Source organism: Tribolium castaneum, chromosome 7 (assembly GCF_031307605.1).
Source record: "Tribolium castaneum strain GA2 chromosome 7, icTriCast1.1, whole genome shotgun sequence".
NCBI classification, from domain to species: Eukaryota; Metazoa; Arthropoda; class Insecta; order Coleoptera; family Tenebrionidae; genus Tribolium; species Tribolium castaneum.
The window spans coordinates 9,367,515-9,387,608 of NC_087400.1; the positions used below are offsets into that span (position 1 = coordinate 9,367,515).

At 30.2% G+C, this 20,094-nt stretch overlaps 1 protein-coding gene across 3 annotated transcripts in view; it reads right to left on the reverse strand.

Annotated features, from left to right (window-relative positions):
* Window positions 1-2,240: 2,240 nt before the first annotated feature.
* The window catches only part of Drip (drip), a 40,842-nt gene continuing 22,988 nt past the window's right edge, over window positions 2,241-20,094 (reverse strand). For all 3 annotated transcript variants that reach the window (XM_064357855.1, XM_015983895.2, XM_967769.4), the window contains exons 3-6: window positions 7,215-7,358; window positions 3,069-3,278; window positions 2,932-3,012; window positions 2,241-2,667 (exon numbers count right to left, since the gene is read on the reverse strand). In XM_064357855.1, coding sequence (XP_064213925.1) covers window positions 2,566-2,667; window positions 2,932-3,012; window positions 3,069-3,278; window positions 7,215-7,358 — 537 coding nt within the window. In that variant the 3' untranslated portion in view covers window positions 2,241-2,565. The remainder of the gene's footprint in view (window positions 2,668-2,931; window positions 3,013-3,068; window positions 3,279-7,214; window positions 7,359-20,094) is intronic.

Consider the following 20,094-nt stretch of genomic DNA (forward strand, 5'->3'; position numbering starts at 1 on the left):
AATTTTAATAAAAAAGCATCTGTAACAGTTACAATAGCACAAAAACATTTAACATCGCTTAATAAAATGAAACAAAGTCTTTCCAATAAAAATTTATTAAAAAAATAATAACGTGCTGGAATGTACAGGCAAAATTAATTTAACTCGAATTGTTCTTCATAAACATACTCAAATGTAATGTATGTAAATACATTGTCTAAATATACACAATGATCCAGAGAAACTGAGTATGTTGGCATCAGATTAAATTATTGAATTGCTACCTGAAAGTGTACACTATTGGTATCCTTTAAAATTTAAATTCAGATTGCTAACAGACACAGTATTTCGGGATCAGTCTGTATAAATACATCAGTTTTGTTGGTTTGATGACTTGTCTACAGACTGTTCAGAAAAGCAAAAAAACATCAAAATTTTGCTTGTAACCTTTGACAATAGTCCAATTTTTAAGTCCCTTAAGGCTAAATTTAAACAACTATTTTTCGAAATTTATTCGCGGTTATAAAGTTTACGGACGTTTGTAAAAGCGGCCCTAACACGTACTTTAACAGTTTGATGTGAAAGTTCTTGATAAGTTGTGAAATTTTTTAAAAGTAATCTCGATTTAAAAGTAATCATAGTTATTAGTAAATTACTCAAACACAAGAGAATTACAAGTGTGCTAAAATTATTTTAAATAAAAAGCCACATATCTGATATACATAACTATAACTGGAAGTTAACTGATTAAAACTACCATGTAATCATTTAAATTTATAATAATAGTAGGCTTTAATATTGATTAACTTATATGATACTTGTAGAATACGTTTTTTTGCTTAGTTTCTAAATTAAGCAATCACAAAAAGGACAAACCTTGTTTTTTTAACAGGCATAGGCGTTATAACATTGTGTAAAACAACATAAAAGATTAAGACATAGAGGGACATGGCGAATTTGAAAACCTTGAACCATAGCAAGTCCTAAACTCCCTGCTTTCACAAAATACTAGCTTCGCAACTATAATAAATTTATTTATTATTATGATATACCTATTAATTACTGCACAATATATTTAACTCGACTTCATGGGATTTTCAATTACATCCCAAGAACCGTTATCATCTCCAAGGACGGTCTTCATCTCCTAAACATCAAGAAATTCCCTTATTAGAGAAGTTTGTGTGATCCTTCTTGATGTAATATGATTATATTAATATCTAGAAATCGCAATTAATTGTTGTATAGACACCTTTCAATAACGTTTACCTTAATTTGCCTTAAGTTGATTCATCCTTCATTAAAACACTGTCATTCACACTATACACTAGATTCAAATAAAAGATCCATATAAAAGTAGAGATGTTTGATCACAAAAACATCCAAAAAATCACGTTAAATCGTTTTCTGAAGTCTTTAAAACACATTAAAACAAAATGTCGCCAAAAACCGCAACGACAGCAAAATAATCGGCTGTTGATAAATCAAAGAATTAAAAAGAGAAGTGTGCGCACGTCGATTATTTTTAAGTGAACCTTCTTTACTTTTAGCAAAACGTGTGACAGATTCCTTTAAATGTACAGATTTCTTTGCAACTGACGCGACCTCTAAGCTGGAGCACACGAACTATTTTAGCCGTTTCCCCCCTTTGCCCCACCCCTCCCAGTGAACACATAATTTGTATACACTTTCAGGGGCCTGATCCGAATCAGAATTTCATGTCCAGTCTATGTGTCCAGTGAAACGGCCACATGAGTGAAGCGAAATGTCATTTTCTTGTTTTTATTTCTAGGTTTTTATTTGACATAGTTTTTGGGCTCCAACACTGAATCCTTGAGCTTGTGAGGGATCAAGTGTGGCTGAAGGAGAAGCAGGACCGTCACAGCAGCTTTATAGTAGAACCTTGACGACATTGTACAAATCCGGGCTATCAAAACATAACACTTTTTTTATAAAAAAAAATGTAATACAATATTATCAAATTTTTTGGTAAAAACAGTAACTTCCAACGAAAGTCCTACGAGCAAATAAATGTTTTCTCTGTGTTTATTTCGCTATTATTCTGGCTACAGTTCCGCAACTGGTACAAGAATCTTTTTGAGTAAGTTTTGAGTAAGAAATTGTTTGAAAACGAACAAGATTTTATGCTTCACACTTTCTTTAAAAAATTTACGCTAGTGAATAATAGTAAAAACAACGGACTAAATAATAAATGTTTACATTTTTAATCAAATAATTTAATTAAAATAAAACAAATAACATTTTTAAGAAATTTTCGAACACTTTATTAAAGAATGGATTCATAGTTCCTTATAAATAATTTGGTATTGTACAATTAGAAACCTTAGAGTAGAAGAGCCTCCATATGGCAGAAGATTTTGAAATTGGGATAGTTTTTCATTTATTTTCCAAAATTGAAACAATTTGGACTTATCAATAAAACTAACACTACTATACACTTAAAACGTACTTAACTACTTTTTTAAAAAGTATTATAAAAATTGTACATAAATTAGTACGTAACTACGAAGCAAATGGAGTTAGCTGAAATGAATGACAAAATTGTGAAACATGAAAGATTTTCGCTTAAAAATCGTACGAATCGACGTCAGATTTTCTCGTTTTGAAGAGATATTTGTAGATGAGACCAGCCAACACACCGCCAAGTAGCGGCCCAGCCCAGTAGACCTGAAACAAGAAGAAAATAAAGTAAGAGTCGACACACTAACATTAATAACATGACTACAACTAATTAATTGTTAATAAAAAGATGAATGAATGAAAATGCATCATGGGAAATCGTGTTAAGCACTTTTAACCATTTTACATGAAAGTTGCAATGCAATCAACTGTCCTTTGTTAAAATGGGTCAAACTCATATCGAAAAATGCACAAAAAGACACACCTGTTGTGCACGTGTAACTAGTACTTAGTTTCAAAAGTCTTGCTTACCCAATGATTTTCCCACGAATCCATGATTACAGCCGGTCCGAAACTACGAGCTGGGTTTACGCTTGAGCCGGAATAAGGGATCTGAAAACAGTTTTTTTAATAGTATCTAAAAAAAACTTTGAGTAAATTTTGCTTACACCACAGAGGTGGCAAGCTGTGACGGCTAATCCTATAGCTAGAGGAGCCGATCCTTTGATATCTTTACGGCGAGGATCGCACACAGCGTGGATGATAAAGAGTAATAAAAATGTTAAGATTATTTCCATCAGGAAACCCTGGACGTCAGTGATGCCTGGCCCTATGTTTGTGATGCCCAGGGAGTGTTCTTTTTCTTCAGGAACCATCAACTGAAAGACGAAAACTTTTATTAATTTATTTTCTTTTACTTATTTTTTTTTTGAAAAATCTGTGATTAACCCGCTTTCGACAAAACTATTTTGAGAGGTACAGAATTAGTATGTGAAATACGTTTTAATCTTATTGGGATTTTAAAAAAATCGCAGTTAAACTTTTCAAAATTTCTGTTGCCTGAATTTGAGTAATTTTATTGACACTTTCAGAATTTTTTTGATGCAGAAACGAAATCCGGAATCTCTTTGCTTCCATCACTCCTACTTTAGATAACTTTCGGTTATGTGGGAATTCGGTAACGCTTTTGTAATTTTTAAAGCTGTGTTTTTATAAGATTCTTCTGCTGTATTCGAAATAAACCTTTTTTAAAATTATTTATTAGTATTGACATTAATAAACAAATACCAGAATAATTTGATAGTAGGTATCATGAAATACACGATTATGTTCGTCCGTTGCTAAATGATTTTTGAAATATCCATATTGACTTAAAAAAGTTTTCTTCCTCGTATTTAAAATTGTGTATTTTTTTGTTTTTCTTATAGGGCACTTGTATTTGACTTTTTAATATACATAATAGATAAAATTTAGTAAATGCATAATTCGTTAAAACTCTCTGAAGAAAATAGACACTCAAAAAAATACTATGGCTTTTATGTACATTCGAACAAAGTGAAAATGACGCCTCAATAAACCAGCAGTGGAAGCCGACCCTTCTAACCGCAAGCAGGCAGGGTCGTAAATTATCGGATTGAAAACTAGACGTAGATTTAAGATAAATCAAATTTAATTCAGAATTAAACTAATTCACTTGTTTGCCACATATTTTGCATTGACAAACGTTAAGTTGATTAAGTGAAAATGTTGCTTTTTTTAACAAACCATTTTTTAAAGAAAATTGTGCATTAAAAACAAATCATTATTAACTTATTTTTTCTATTTGTTCAAATAAAATTAGTTCATTTTTCGACACTGTCAAAATTTACGGTTTTTCTCCTGTGTAAGGAAGTTTTGACAACTGTTTGGCATTTCTCAGTACAAAACGTCAGGTTATTTTTAAAAGATATGAAGCAATTTTAAAAAAATGTTGAGTCTAATTTGAAGAATAAAATGTTGTATTTAACTCGTTTTCGTGTAAATTGGTTCATTTATTTCACCTCGGGGTTTAATATTCCACTAGTGAAATAGAGCGTCCGATTTACACTCAATCTTGTTAGATAAATAATTATTATACCGGGTGCTCAAAAACCGGCGCACCAACTCAATGGAGTGTGGTAAAGAATTGCTTACATATAAAGGTAATAATAGTAAAAAAAATCTTTGTATTAAAGTTATTGATAAATAATGAATTTTAAATAAATGTAGCAATGTTGTCTAACAGTCGTGATTGCAATAGAATTTGCCCAACAATAAAAATAAATTATTTTTGAAACGGTTTTGAAATAATTCCCAGCGTTGGCACATCTACAAACTGTGTTTTTTTTGATGAATTTTATTTTTTTTAATAAAAAAAACTGCTAAAGTTTGATGAGAAATTTAAAAATAGTTAATCATCGTTGTGTTAGGGAATGATTACTCAGTGTGAAACATAAAAACATTAAAAAATAATGAAAACTGAAGAAGTTAACAAAATAAATTTGTAGCTCCAAATTTTTTAAAATATGACTAGGAATTTTTTCAAGATTTTTCCCGTGATTTACACATGCTTCTCAACAACGTACCACTGAGTTGGTGCGCCAGTTTTTGAGCACCCTGTATAATTTTTGTAGGAAATAGTCTCTCTATTTTAAACTTAATGCTATGTAAAATAACAAATGGCTTAAACCACTGTTTATTGGCGAGAAGAAGGTTTAATTCCACGTGTGCGTTTACCGGCAATTGAGCAGAAAGCGAAATGAAATTTTTTTTTTAATTTAACCAAGGAAAAAAACTCAAAATCATTTCAATTTTTTTTGTTCTGCTACAAAATTTATTTTTTGATAATTGGAATACCAAGTGTAATTCTAAAATTAAATGAAAATGTTAAGTTTTTTTAAATTTTGTTAAATAACAATTTAACAAAACCATTTATTTCATGAATGACAGGTCATGCCATTTTTTTTTTGATTGTTTGACCAACTACCAACCCATTAGCAAAAAAAAACTAAATTATAAAAAATATTGATTTTTAATTTTTTTGAGAGATTTGTTACAAAAATATTGTACCTAACTTGTTTGGAAAGCAATTTCCCACATTTGCACTTCATGCGACTCTCGCTGCGCTCGTGCCACAAACAAAGGGCTGATGTGAGAAATTGCACTTTCCAAATTCGTTAAGTAAATACCTATTCCAAAATTGAATTAAGTCACATTTTAAATTCATTTAATGTAAAACAATAATTGTTATTAAATTCTAATTGTTATTAAATTCTTTCGACTTTTACGCTTATGTAGCAACTACTCATTTGTTTTTAGGTTTGACATCGAAACAAATTAGATTTTTAATCTGTTTATGTTAGATTTGCCAAACTATTATGTGGAAATTAAAATTTTCTATCGTCGATGAATAAAGATAAACATGAAAAATTGCTGACTTACAACATAGTTCCATTCATTACTGGATATTGCATTGACAAAAATAAATGTAAAATTTTATTTAAGATGCTTACTGTCTGAAGATCTTCTTACTGTTTTGATGTATGGACACTGGACAGTTCTCTTACAATGTCTGTTTTTTTATTATAGTTATTAGACTGATTTCATCTTGTGGTAAAAAATAAAATCCAGAAAGTTTATCAGCATAAAGTCGCCTAGAAGTCCATGTAAGTTTTCACAATGACTTTGTTAGTCTATGTCCGAGTTTGAGCTGATTTTAATGTTAAACTGAATTTTTCCTATTTTGAAATCAGGACTTGAACAGTTTTTTAACAGATTTTCACTTCAATACTTTCTCCCTTCATTTGAAGCTTCTAGTCGATCTTTTTCGAGTTATTAATATAAATGCATGACCTTATTCCTTTCATTCTTTCACGTCTGTTATTTTTCTTTCTTTTTTGTAGAATTGAAACAAGACGAAATTTGTCCATATTTTCAGTTTTAGAAGGTAAGTTGTTATAATTTGGTGTAGTGTATAAATGTAACTTAATGTGCCCTACGTCCAAATGTACCCCACCCTACCCTATTAACAAAACATGATCACATTGAAAACGTAAAACTGATTGAAATAAACAAGTTTGAAGTTTAGCTTCTGCTTACAAAAATTACAGGAATAATTTTTTAGTTAACAAAAAGTTCTGCCAATCAAAATACTCGTAATCAGTCTTACAAAAATTCAATTAAAACAAAACAGAAGCACACTCGTTGTTTTGTGGAAAAATAAAGTGAAAATCTGACACAAAAAAGTTTGGTTTCTTGCAAACACACATTTTTTGAGCCAAAGAAAGTAGAAATGTAATATTTTTATTATATTTGCTACAATTACGTAACTAACAATAACGCACTAGTATTAATTCTAATAATTAACGGACACTTTAATGACATTTTTTGCATTTCATTAATGAAAAGCGTTGCCTCGTATTACGCAATAAAAAACCAATTATCAGTGTAAAGTTACGAGCACTATGTAAATTTCAAATCCCGTTAGAGCCGATATTAAAAATAAATTGTGTAAATTTCACGCGTGATTGAAATAATTTTCCCAGAGCCGCTCGAAACTAAGTCATAAGGTCACAACATCGTCCGGTGACCTGCGGGTCTTCGTCATTGTAAATCCGATGGAGCAAGTGCAAAACATGACCGCCAAGATTAGTCACGCATATCGGTTACGAGTAAGCATGGCCTCAGCGGTGTTCCATTCCGGTGACCACCAAGTTCAATGACTAATACGTGGATATCATTTTAATTTCATAAACAAAACTATTGTTATTGTAATAATACTACGATTTTTCGCCCACCCTTAAAACTGCTGATCCTCCAACAGCACCGATGAGTTGAACGGCGATGAAGAGCAAAGCTCGGAGAAGTTTTATGTTGCCTGTTGCGAAAAGGCTCAGCGTCACTGCGGGGTTGATGTGGCAGCCGCTGACGTGACCAATACTCTGAAAAAATACAAAAATCGGTTTAAAATTTATGAAAAACAACTCAGCTTGTAAACTCAATTAAACACATTAATTTATTATTATTATCCTTAGCTGGTCGGCTAAAAGGATCAGAACATGAGCAGTGTTCATATTGAGGATTAGCAAAACCACTAGAATCAGATAACATTAATTAAACGCTTGTAAATTTTTGTTTTGATTAAAGTGTTCAACTCAAAAAAAATAGAATCTGAACATTATTAATAGCAAAAATATAGATTGTAAAATGCATATTATCTAACATGCTCTACTTGATTATGTGTCAATAGGTCTTTCTAACGCACATTTTCGCCTCGTTAACAAAACCAGTGTTAATTCAAAAGAATTAAAAGAACATTTCATCGAACTCTGTAAAAGGGGTGTGAGTGTTTTTTTTTCAATTTCTAAGTACCCATGTGTCACCATGTGGTTACTATTTCTTTTTCAAAGTTAAAAGATGAAGTTCGGGCCAAAATAATATAATAAAAAAAGGCATACACTGTTTTATGACGTAGGTACATACGTACTCTACGGTGTTGCTAAGCAAAGAAATGACACAAAGTGAGTGACATGACAATGTTAAAAATAGCGCCACATTTGCGCCATAGGGTCTGATTTCAAGTTTGGTCGCAAAGTTGCGTCGGTCGCAGTTGCATAGCAGCAACCAATAACATTGCTAGATTTGCGCCGTTGCTATAACAAAACCGACTTGCGTCGGTTGTAACTCAACATGAAATCAGCAATTATAGCAACGGCGCAAATCTAGCAATGTCATTCGTTGCTGCTATGCAACTGCGATTCGCGCAACTTTGCGACTAAACTTGAAATCAGGCCCTAATAGGCTGATTTCAAGTTGCCTTACGACCGACGACGCAAATTGGTATTGTTTTAGAAACGACGCAAATCTAGCAATATTATTTGTTGCTGCTATGCAACTGCGACCCACGCAACTTTGCGACCAAATTTGAAATCAAGGAGCTGATTTCAAGTTTGGTCGCAAAGTTGCGCGGGTCGCTGTTGCATAGTAGCAACGTATGGCATTGCTAGATTTGCGCCGTTGCTATAACAATACCGATTTGCGCCGGTCGTAAGTCATAAGCCACATTTACGCCACAAGCGCAACATCGAGCCGCAGACGCCACATTTGCGCCGCAGGCAAAACACTGAGCCTCAGGCGGCACATTTGCGCCGCGGGCAAAATACCAAACGCGGGCGCCACATATGCGCCATAGCTAGCCATAGATGTAGGTATATAGGTGCTCTACGGTGTTGCTAAACAACGAAATGACACGAACGAAGTCAGCGACACGAGCCCTTAGGGACTTTCGCAATTTAGATTAAACAACCAACTTGATAATTTTTAATACCTAAAAATTTGGCAAGTCCCGAAAAATACTTTTAAAAAATCAAAATTGCGCACGTCCACTAGTACTATACCTAATATAGAATTTATAATCTTAGGTTTAATTTATAAATGCATATTTTTTTTCTAAATGACTAATTGTCTTTGTCTTCTGCAAAAGTTTTTTAACAGTCTCTAAAAGTCAAAATGAAATTTAATTTGTTGCTTATGAAAGAAACAAACGAGTGTCATAAATATTTTGCAAAAGATTATTTTTACAACTTGAGTTATTTTTAAAATCGGGACATGTGAGTGTGTCCTGACTAATCAAACAAAAAATAAAAGAATATAAGTTCTCTGAAAAAGCCAGGGTGAACGAGACAAATCAAAATTACTCATTCCAAAGCTTATAAATTGAGCACTATTTTAAGGGCAGCAGTTCTTGATAAAATTAAGATAAATCGAAAGAATTATTACTGAATAAATACAAACGTTTTGGAACTTGTTTTTGAAATAATAGTTACTGATTAGTGATTATACATGTCTATAAAAATATTGTTTATCTACAAGTGACCAAAGTCATGAACCCACAAGTGGACTTATTTTGTGAGTAGATAAACAATCTTTATTGTCTGAATAATACAATTGTTTTTCCAAAACTTCAAGTTTAAGTAATGTTATTTTCAACCCTTCAAATTGTTGTGTTGAAATATGTAAATTTAATTGGATAAAATAAATTTAAATAAAACATAATAATACCCTTGCGGTTAAAGTGCTATTCCACCTGCACAAGAGTTAAAAAAAAGATAAATTTTCTCTGACACAAATGGTCAATTTTGAGATATTTGGCACTGATTCTATAGAAAAAAACATCATTAAAAAGACAGATTGTTGTGACGAAATTTAAATTATTTTGGGCAATTTTCATTAAAAAATAAGTAAAATCAAATAAAATAAGCTAAAAAATTATATTACTAAATTAAAACATATTTTGCAACTTTCTGCATCGACTAAAATAAGAGGAATTTTCACAAAAAAATATTGCGATTTCTGGTATGTATCCAACAACAGAAAACAACAAAAAAGCCAAATTGAACGAAACAAGCCAATGTAACTTAACGCAAAGAACATATTCTTGCATAAACTGAACAATGTACAAATTTTTCTTTAAAAAATATGTTATAATTGAAAGAAATATTCCTGAAATATAACTAAAAAATACAGGGTGTTAGGAAATGGCTTATCAATATTTCGTATGTTAATTTGTTATGATCAGACAAATTAAAAACCCTTATATCATTTTTCCAAAAAGTGAGTACTTTCTTCAGAAATTTTTATTAATCCACCTGTTGAGAGCCACTGTGCAACTTAGGGTAGTTTATTAGCAATTAATTTTTAATTAAACAAAATGGAGATGGTAGTGCATGGGTGTTTTGAGAATTTATCAAAATCGTGGCAAACTTGTTCTGTTGTGTGGGAGGTTCAAATCCCGGTCCTGGCGAAAAAATTATTATTTCGGTTTTTTTTTTGTAAAATTTAATAACAAAACGTAAATTGAAATAGAAGAATAACGTAGTGGAAGTTAATTTACCTCTGCCGTTTTGTCGGTAATATTAAAATTTACGCAAATTTTTATAATTCTAGTTTAGTGGTTCTCAAAATTTGGGACCTTAATTTTAAAATGATTTTTTGGGAAACTATGCATTTTTGATTTACATAAGTTTTGCTTAATCGATTTGTCTTGCCAATCTCTATCTACCTTTAAGTTTTTGCCAAACCATTTCCTAATACGCAATATATCAACAAAAAAATAAGATTTTAGATAATAAGAAATGTTTAAAAAAATTAATCGGCCGATATGTAAAACTAAATTCAATGGAGAAAAGTCACTCATTAAAAATGATAGATCGAACTATCTCGATTAAAAAATCTGCAATTTTTTGTATAAATTCTAAAATTTTTAAATTAAAAATCGATTCTTGGTTCAAAAACATTCAAAACTTCAGAAAACTACTTTAGTGACATTCTTCACCAATTTACAGTGAGCGACTTTACAGAGAAAATACGTGTGATATTTCTGTCATTTCTCATAAAAATCAAACCAGTAGATATTTGCATAAATTTACTTTCTTTACAGCAATTAAATAAATAGTTAGATCAATTTAAGATTGTGATTGGAATAAGAATTTAGTTTTAAATACATTTAAAAAGTAGTTTATTGTAGTTTTCTGCGTTTTTTGCTTCACGTTAATATTTACGTAGCCTAAATAGGCTAGAAATTGTCTCGGAGTGCGAAAAGGTTTCATAAAAGTGACAAAAGAATGAGGTAATACGATATGTACTCGTATTTGAACCAATTGTATTTGATTCATAACGGTTACGAGAGTGTTATTAACACTTAGTTAATTGTGCAAATCGTGAAATATTATGTATTGATTGCCTTACAAATGATGTAAGTTAAACCCACATAATGATTGATAATTTGTAAAGGAAACAGGGAAACGTAGGTAGGTATTAAAAGATTTGAGAATTAATTTTTATTGGTACTGAAATTTTTGATTGGTTTAAGATGGTGTCAAAAAAATGTGTGTATGTACATACTACATACATAATAGTGAAATCTTAACATACTCGCTCAAGCAAAGAAAATAAAAGTGACATAATATTTGTTTTTCAATCCATGAGTACGTATCCCTAATTAAACAGCCTAATTATGACATGAGGGAATAATATTTTGAAAGCCCCAGATATGCATAATTTGTAAAAATAATTGTAGGCATTTTTTATTGCAGTGGTTACTATTATGAAACCTCTCTACGAGTATTTAGTTTCAGTATTGTCGTAAACGCTTATTTAAAGCGTATTTTAAAATTTATGGCTCAATTTTCATTTTTCTTTATTTATCTTTTGAAATTAGATTTAAGTTCATACACTCTAACAAATCCTTTCATGACACAGCTAAAAATATATTAAGGCAATATTTCGTCAAAATTCGATTTTTTTTATTTAAGTATTCAAACATAAACTATTCTTTGCAAAATGATAACTGTTTATTAACTGAAACACGAAGGGTAAACCGCACGCTAAAACAACAATTAATACGGTTGTAGGCAGAAAATTAAAAAAACTTTTCATGCTTAATTGATCGTCTTTTATCACCATTCGAAAATTGGTGCGGCAATTTTGAATCATCTAGTATAGAGTTGGAACTTTCAGTTTCAAACTTGCAGACTTGTTTCGTTTTACGTCGTACAGAGCTTTTATTTTAAAAGGAGCCAGTCTCAATAACTTTTGACAATGAGCAAATCTATTTTTGAGCAAAAACAGGTCGATTAGGATCGCAAGGGGGAAGTTCAAAACCAACATTAGTTACATTTTAGGTTTCATCCCTTAATTACTAGTCACCCCTACTTTAAAATTTGCAAAAGCACTCCCTACTTTTTCAAACATTTTCGGAAAAGGAAAAATTTGCGTATCTAACGGTCAAAAAAATTTTTTTTGTCATTTCGTTTTTTAGTTAAGGGTGGTTATATTTTTGAAATTCTTAATCGTAGTAGACCATGACTTATAGCCAATTTAATTTTTATAAAAAAATTGTTGATTAGAGAGGCGATAAAAGATTTTAAAACCAACATTAGTAACAGTTTAGGTTTCATCCCTTAATCGCTAGGCACCCCTGCATTAAAATTTTAAATGGCACCCCCTACTTTTTGAAACACTTTCAGAAAGGAAAAAATGAACGTATCTAACTGTCAAAGAAAAAATAATTTTCGATTCGTTTTTTAGTTAGGGGTGGTTTTATTTTTTGAAAATTGTGGTCCTAGTAGCCTTTGATTTGAAACCAATTTAATTCCAAATTAAACAAGAAATTTGTCAATTAGAGATGCGATGAGATAATTCGAAGCCAAGATAAAGTACGTTTAAGATTTCGTCCTCTAAGCTCTAACAACCCTTAGTTTCAAATTTTAAATAGCACCCTCAAGTTCTTGTTAAATTTTGAAAATGGAATAAAAAGCTTATCTAACTGTAAATACAACACACTTTTTCGATTTGTTTTTTGATAAAACCAATATAATATGTTTCAAAATGTTGGGGAAGGTATTACAAATTTTAAAGTAAGGGTGGTTAGCAACTAAGGGATGAAAACTAAAATGTTGCTAATGTTGGTTTTAAACACTTTCACTGCATCCCTAATCGACCATTTTTTTTATTTAAATAAAATTGACTTCAAATCACGGCCTACTACAATTAAAAATTTCAAAAATATAACCACCCTATCTAAAAAACGAATCGACAAAATATTTTTTTTTTGACAGTTAAATACGTAAATTTTTTCCTTTTCCAAAAATTTTAGAAAAAGTAGGGGGTGCCATTTAAATTTTAACTATTTTCACTTTATATGTGAAAAACGTTTTGTGAATTTAGCTTCATAGTTATAATAATTAATTTTATACCCACAACAACGTTGCAAAAATTAAAACTCTTTGAATAATCTCCATTTCTTATTATCATCATCGGTAATATTCAACCGACATGTTTGTTTACTGTTTTAGATAGCACACATTTTTAACTTTGCGGTAATAAAAAAAAAATAAACAAAAATATGAAATATAAATTTAAGAAAATAAATTTAATAAAAATAAAAAATATTGACATTTAAACATAATGGGCTTTATCTTTTTATTCTTGACTTATTTATAAACGGAAAATGTTTTCTATGTTTTTTGTATCATTAGCATGAAAACACTTAATATGACTCTTAAACACAAAAAATAAACAAAAAAGAATAAAACAATCACTCCTTATACTTATAAAACAACGCAAAAACAAAAAGAAAAATCTTTTTGCGTAATACATTCAATAACTTTTATAACATTTTTATTTATTTATTTATTTATTTTTGATTTTCTTGCTTTATATTTTAAATTTTTTTATACTTATGAAAGATGTGTACTATCTAATACACTATTCAAAAATGTTGGTAAAAAAATTAAAAATGACGTCATTACACAAAAACGAATCACATCAGAAATGTAGCCTTTAAAAAAATTAAATTGTTCAAATTTTTTTTTAAATAACTCATTACAAAGGTATGAATTTTGGTTACTTTTGGTTCAGTCTGTATGAAACGACACTATTTAAGTCAAGAAAATATATAAGCGAATGCTTCTTCCAGTTCCAGCTAACACTTTAATTTACGAAGTTAGCTAATCCATTGAAGGTAGTCTGCTTAACAAAATTACACGATAAATGTAAAATTTTCAAGTGTGTTGTAAATTTAAAAAACTTAAAAGACTAAAATATAATATCTTGAATACTCTCTTTGCTCAAAAATATTTAGATGTTTATGAACTCTGTAATAATGCGCTGTGCAGCTTTGCCTAAATGACTCGGTTGTTTGGTGTTCCTGTAGTTAAAAAAAAATAAACTTTACCCATTTATACAAAAAAAAAGGTTTCATTATTAATTACAACATTCAGAAATTACAATGTGTTTTTAAATGATTCTCATCTAGTCGCCTGTGAATTTCCCATGTAAAATCAGAAATGCCGCTTTATAAAATTAATGACAGGCATTTATTAAGTCTTCAATTCAGAAATAAGCTTCGACAATAAAAGCGTTTTCTTGCACAGTGTAACAATTTTGTTGCATTTTAACGAAATTTTAAAATTATGTAATTGACAATTTGTAAATTTCACAAATGTCAGTTTTGACATTTAGTGACAGAGAATTCAATTGAGCAGAGCGGTTTACATGTAAACCAATTTCTAAGTTAACTAGATGAGAATCATTTAAAAACATATTGTACCTATACTCAGTGTCATAAAGTGACATATTGTATACTCAGTGTCATTTATTAGAGAAGGTTCAGGACAAAGCAGAAGAAGAAGCAGACTTAAAAAAAACAATGAAGTCCAAAATGGTCATTTTCGGATTATGGCAATAATTCATGTACAAGAAAAAGTTCTGACTAAATTTTGAGTTTGAAGGTCGTCGTACTTCACTTCTGACTGTTTACCATCGAATTAGGTGATTTACACTGATTTTTGTTGGATTTCCTAGGTATGGGAGGAATGAGCTAAAAAGCAGCTTAAACCTGACACACCAAAACTTTTATTTGAACAGACAACGTGTTTCAATCACAAAGTAGTCATCCTCAGGTGAGAATATACACTGTATACATTGACCACATTATGATCGCAATGCGTTGTGTTTCGGAATAAAGGTTTGATGGGTCAGATATGGGTTTTTGTCCATTTCACCCATACCAAAAAAACCAAAAGGAAACAGTCAAATTGTCCAATTTCGATGGTAAAAGTCCAAAGTGATAAAAAACCACCTTTAAACTCTCTCATTGGGCAAAAATTTGTCTTGTAATTAAATTATAGCCTTACTCCGAAGACGACCATTTTGGACTTCATTTGTTTTTTTTAAGGTATGCTTTCTCTTTCGGGCTGTCTTGGGCCTTCTCCAGTCTATGAATGATAACATTGCTTAATGATACTTGGATTTCTATCCAAACAACTAGCAATTTCTGTAAATGAAAAGCCCCTATTTGTAGTCCAAAAATCATGCCTCTTTCAAAACTGCTTATTTGTTAGTAATTTTGGTTTTGTCGTCTCCAGGCCTAATTGCGCTTTAAGAGCACTTAAACCTAAGCGAATTAGAAAAAACACATAAAAAGATAGTCAGAAAAGCAAAAAATTGGAAAAATAACACTTGCTGGTAAGAGAACTTAAATGTTAAAAACTCCCTTACCACTTGATTAAAATCGTTCAAATTTTAATCATTTATTACTCGCTAATAGTTGACCATTTGTGCCAAGTTTCGTCAAAAAATTCTAATTCCTTCTTGGTGTTGCAATTTATATGACATTCAGTATACAATAAGCTTTGGAACAAGAAATCCCATCATCAACTAGATAAAAAAAAACATTTATAATCAGTCTGAATTAAAATTTACGCCGACAAAGTGGCGGGTAACTGCTAGTTTAGTATAATAACTTGTAAAGGTGCGGTCTGTTATTTTTGTCACCAACCACATGATGCTTTATTTTCACATCTTGCTCATCAAATAAAACCAAATTTGGTTTTATGCATAAACGTTCCAATAAATTCACAAGCGGCTGCAACAATTAATTGCTGTTGCTTCATTGCGTCGGAAATATTTCAAAAATCTAACAAGGATGTTATCAATTTAATCAGCTAATTTACTGAATGATCTCGTGTTGTGTTAATTAAGTGCATGATGCCACAATTTATAACGTTCTGTTTAGTTTATAGGCAGTAGTGGTTGCGAAATCCGAGACGAAATAATTTTCTCATTATTTCGAAGGAGCAGTGTCAAAAATCCAAACGCCATAAATCAATTAATTTTGCAACAAAATCAAATTTATTTGAGAGTCATTTTTTCCATTTAAGGGTATCATTTGCGGCAATTTAAGTGCGAATTCACTATGATTTTAATTATTACTGTACGTTTTAGAGTTATTGCTTTCCATTCTGTTCTAACGTGCAAAATCTATTAATGTGTTAAGTATCACATATGACCGAATTTATAAAGTTGAAGGCTGTGAGAACTTAAATTAAATCGTGCGTGTTAGCTGTCAAACGAATTGTAATTAACTTTAGGGTATAGGTAATGGTTTCATCACTGAAAACGCGATAGAGCGGATGTGTTGCAAGTGTCCCCCAGAAAAGTTATTGATTCTCGCAGATTTTTGGCGATATTTATGGCGGAGCGCTTAATCATAGTAATCAATTGGGAAAAATAGCTACATTATCAATGTGAGCAATTAGCTCTCGTTTTGTAACAAGGACTGCTGCGCAATAAACAACTTGTTCGTCTAAAGGTAAAAGGATGCCGCGAAGAGTGCAGTCATTTTGCTTGCGGCAAATCTTTGCGGACATTCGCTTGCCTCCGAACATTATGCTCCATTTTTACGACTACAACAGTTAGATAAATTGGTGGAAAGTTTGAGCTGTTGCTTAATTAATTACGAATCAATGAAATCGTGACCGCATGGAATGCATTTCTAATATAATAACTATAACACATACACATTTCCTTAAACATGCTTTTTACATTTTTTTTTATCAATTTAATTAGGGAAGTTGCATTTTTGAAACTTTAATGAATTGAAATGTATTAGTAAGACCATCATGATGAACACTAAACCGCTCAGAATTCATGACTTGACATAGATGAAGTTGAGAAAAAATTATTTATAAAATTTTTGATGAAATTATTATTTCTTATAATAGAAGTAAATTGAACTAGATCTTAGTCGGCTTAATGTTTACCATACAATGATTTTCCGTTATGACAAATCATTATTGCTATTATTTTTAATCATTTGCTTTTGTTGTTGTTTTTAAATTTAAAGATTTTTAGGGTTATTTGGATGGAATTATCACTTATATTTAAAAGAATTTACCAACGGCGTTTACAAAGCAATATTTCTGAACAATGTACAAACTTTGATTTTATTGGCGATGTTGGTGAATTTATGCTCTTTATCTATTATATTTATGATTTCGTTAACTCAAACCAATGCGGTACCTTTTTTTAGATGTAAATAAATAAAGCACTTTTTCTCATTTTTTCAGTTTTTCCCGGAAAATTCACAAATGCTTATTAACAAAAATTTAATACTTTGTAAGTTTTATAAATGATTAACTAGATTGTTACTAAACAATGAAGAGGTTTTCATTTTTTTTAATTAATACCATTAATAGTCTTTATAATTGTAAAACTAATGGCACTTTTTATTTTTTTATATTCGCAAAAATAAAAAAATTATGAGACCTCAAAGTTCGAAATTTGACCGATCGCGCGCTTTACTGGTCTCGCTAGGTGTGACGTCACGCGGCACAATTAACCAGCTGTATCTAGTTGTTTCCAAAATTACTTCGCTGTTCCTCAATTTTTTCCACTTAGCTATTGCACTCCTATATCTTTTATAAATGTTTAATGAACTATTAGCCCTAAATAAAATAAATAAAATTTAGAAATCTCACGTAAAAAACCGTTTGATATCAAAAAATGAAAACATTACAACTTTAAACAACAAGAAAATCGTAATTTCATATCTTTGAAACCTCTAGGTTTATAATTATAAACCACATCTACTTATTCATCGAACTTATCTTCAAAGCATTGACAAATAAAGAAATTGTATTGCTGTTTATGCAAGAGTCGATATCTTTAATAAGAAGTCGTTTGTAGAACACTTATTTTTTTACATATTTTTTATACAAAACATTTTGCAAGCATCGCTTGTTCTAGAAATCATAAAAATTTCCATTAGTTAATATTTTTAATTTTTTTAAATAAAATAACATTTTATTAATATAAATATTTCTCATTAATTGATATTTATTATTTATAAGAAATTGTAGAAAAAATCTGAAAAAATTCGAAGGCATACAAAAAGAAATAAAGCAAAAAAAAATCGCAAACGCTGATTTTTGTGTGATTATTAAAATGGATTATTATTAGTTATTAGTGATTTATTACAGTATCTACTTAAACAAATTACTTCAATAATCACAAATAACACTTTCTTTCAATATTTATTTCTTTTAAGTCAAAAAAATTATCCATAGATCTCACTACAATGCCGAAAGGAACAGTAGTGTGTAAATCATGTTACCTTGTGAACAGTTTATGCCGCGTGACGTCATCAGGCTCAAAGCGGGACCGCTGTCAAACCGGCAAACAAAAAAGCTTATATTTTTTGTTATTTTTTAAGCTATCGAATTATTTTTTTTTTACTTTCAATTTCTTGATTTGAGTACGATTATGTTGATAATAAATAATAACATTTTGAAAAACTGGAAACTTTCTCAATGCAGTTCACTTCTGTTTATCTGCCACTAAGATGGACGCTTTGAAAAAAACTATCTTCCTATTACTAAGGGCATCAGATTTTACTTTAACTTTTACTGTTACTTTTATTCTTTTATAGCTTATAGGGCTTTTATAGTTTACAATCTGTAAGCTTGTTATTACTGCAAGAGTAAATCTATGCGGCTAATTAAATAGCAACTGTGGCAGATTCTTTATCAACATATATGATTTTTTTCTGTAAATTTGCAAATTTAATTAACATCAGCTTCAGTAATTAAAAAAAAAGTAATTATCGTTGTATTTTTTTATTATCAACATTTTATAAAGGTGTTTGAGGTTAAAAGTTATAAGAACAGTGCACAATATCACATGTTAAAAGTAATGTCTCAACTTGGCAAACACCCTGTATAACATAAAAATTTTGAAATTTTTATACACACTTTTATCCCTTACTTAGCCGCATTGGGATCAAATTTCCAAAAACATTGAAATTATCAATTTACACAAATATAACTATAAAAATATTTTTATTATTTAACACTCTTGAGGATAAAATTTACAAAAATCCTAAAACACGTGTTTCGAAAGCCCCAATATACTAATACAATAACAATGTTTTTTTTTCATGGATATTAAATTTTGGCACCTCATTTAACCAAAATTCCTAAAAACAAATGTTTCTTCATTATTGACTAAAAGCCCAAGTACCAGTTCTCATAAATATAACTTCAAAAATGATAGACGTTCTAAAAATCCTGAACTACACACGTTTATTCAATGAAAGATTTTTACATTTAACTTTCTTGGGAGTGAAATTTCCAACAAATCTTTAACAGCCTATTGTTATTTTTAGTGTATAGTCCAAATACCTATTTTTATGGTTAGAATTTACGTATTTAAAAGCTTTTATTTAACTTGCTTTGTTGTCTGTCTGTCTGTTTCATATTTTTGGAGCCAAATTTGAAAGGGTTCCCCTTGTCCCAATGAATTGAAATTTTGCATACTTACTTAATCTGCGTGACAATGCAATCCTATGTTATTAAATACCTTCTAAAGGGGTTAAATGGAGTTTTGAAATTTTAGGTTATGTTTACAAATGGGTTTTCGATGTGTACATACCGTAACTTATACCAACATTAACGGTATGTTGATCATTGGGAAATATATTAATACCTAATCATTTTCATTACGTTTCGTAACAAATAAATGTCGCTATTTTTTTAAAATTCATTTATCTTAGACGATAGTGTATAGACATAGAACAGAGATTAGGATGTGCTTTTAATGCTAACAGCTATTTTCTGTCATATACCACTAAAGAAGTTTGCATAAATCAGCAAAATAATGGTGTTGCAATAATACGGCGGAACTAAATCTCAGAGAAAAAGACGTTTAGAATAAGTAAAGACTAAAAAACATAAATAAAAAAATGTTTTTTTAGAAAAAAGCTTTTATATAAAAGATGCACTAAAAAGTAAAAAATAATGTTTTTCTATCAGGGGACAATATTTTTGCTTACAAATT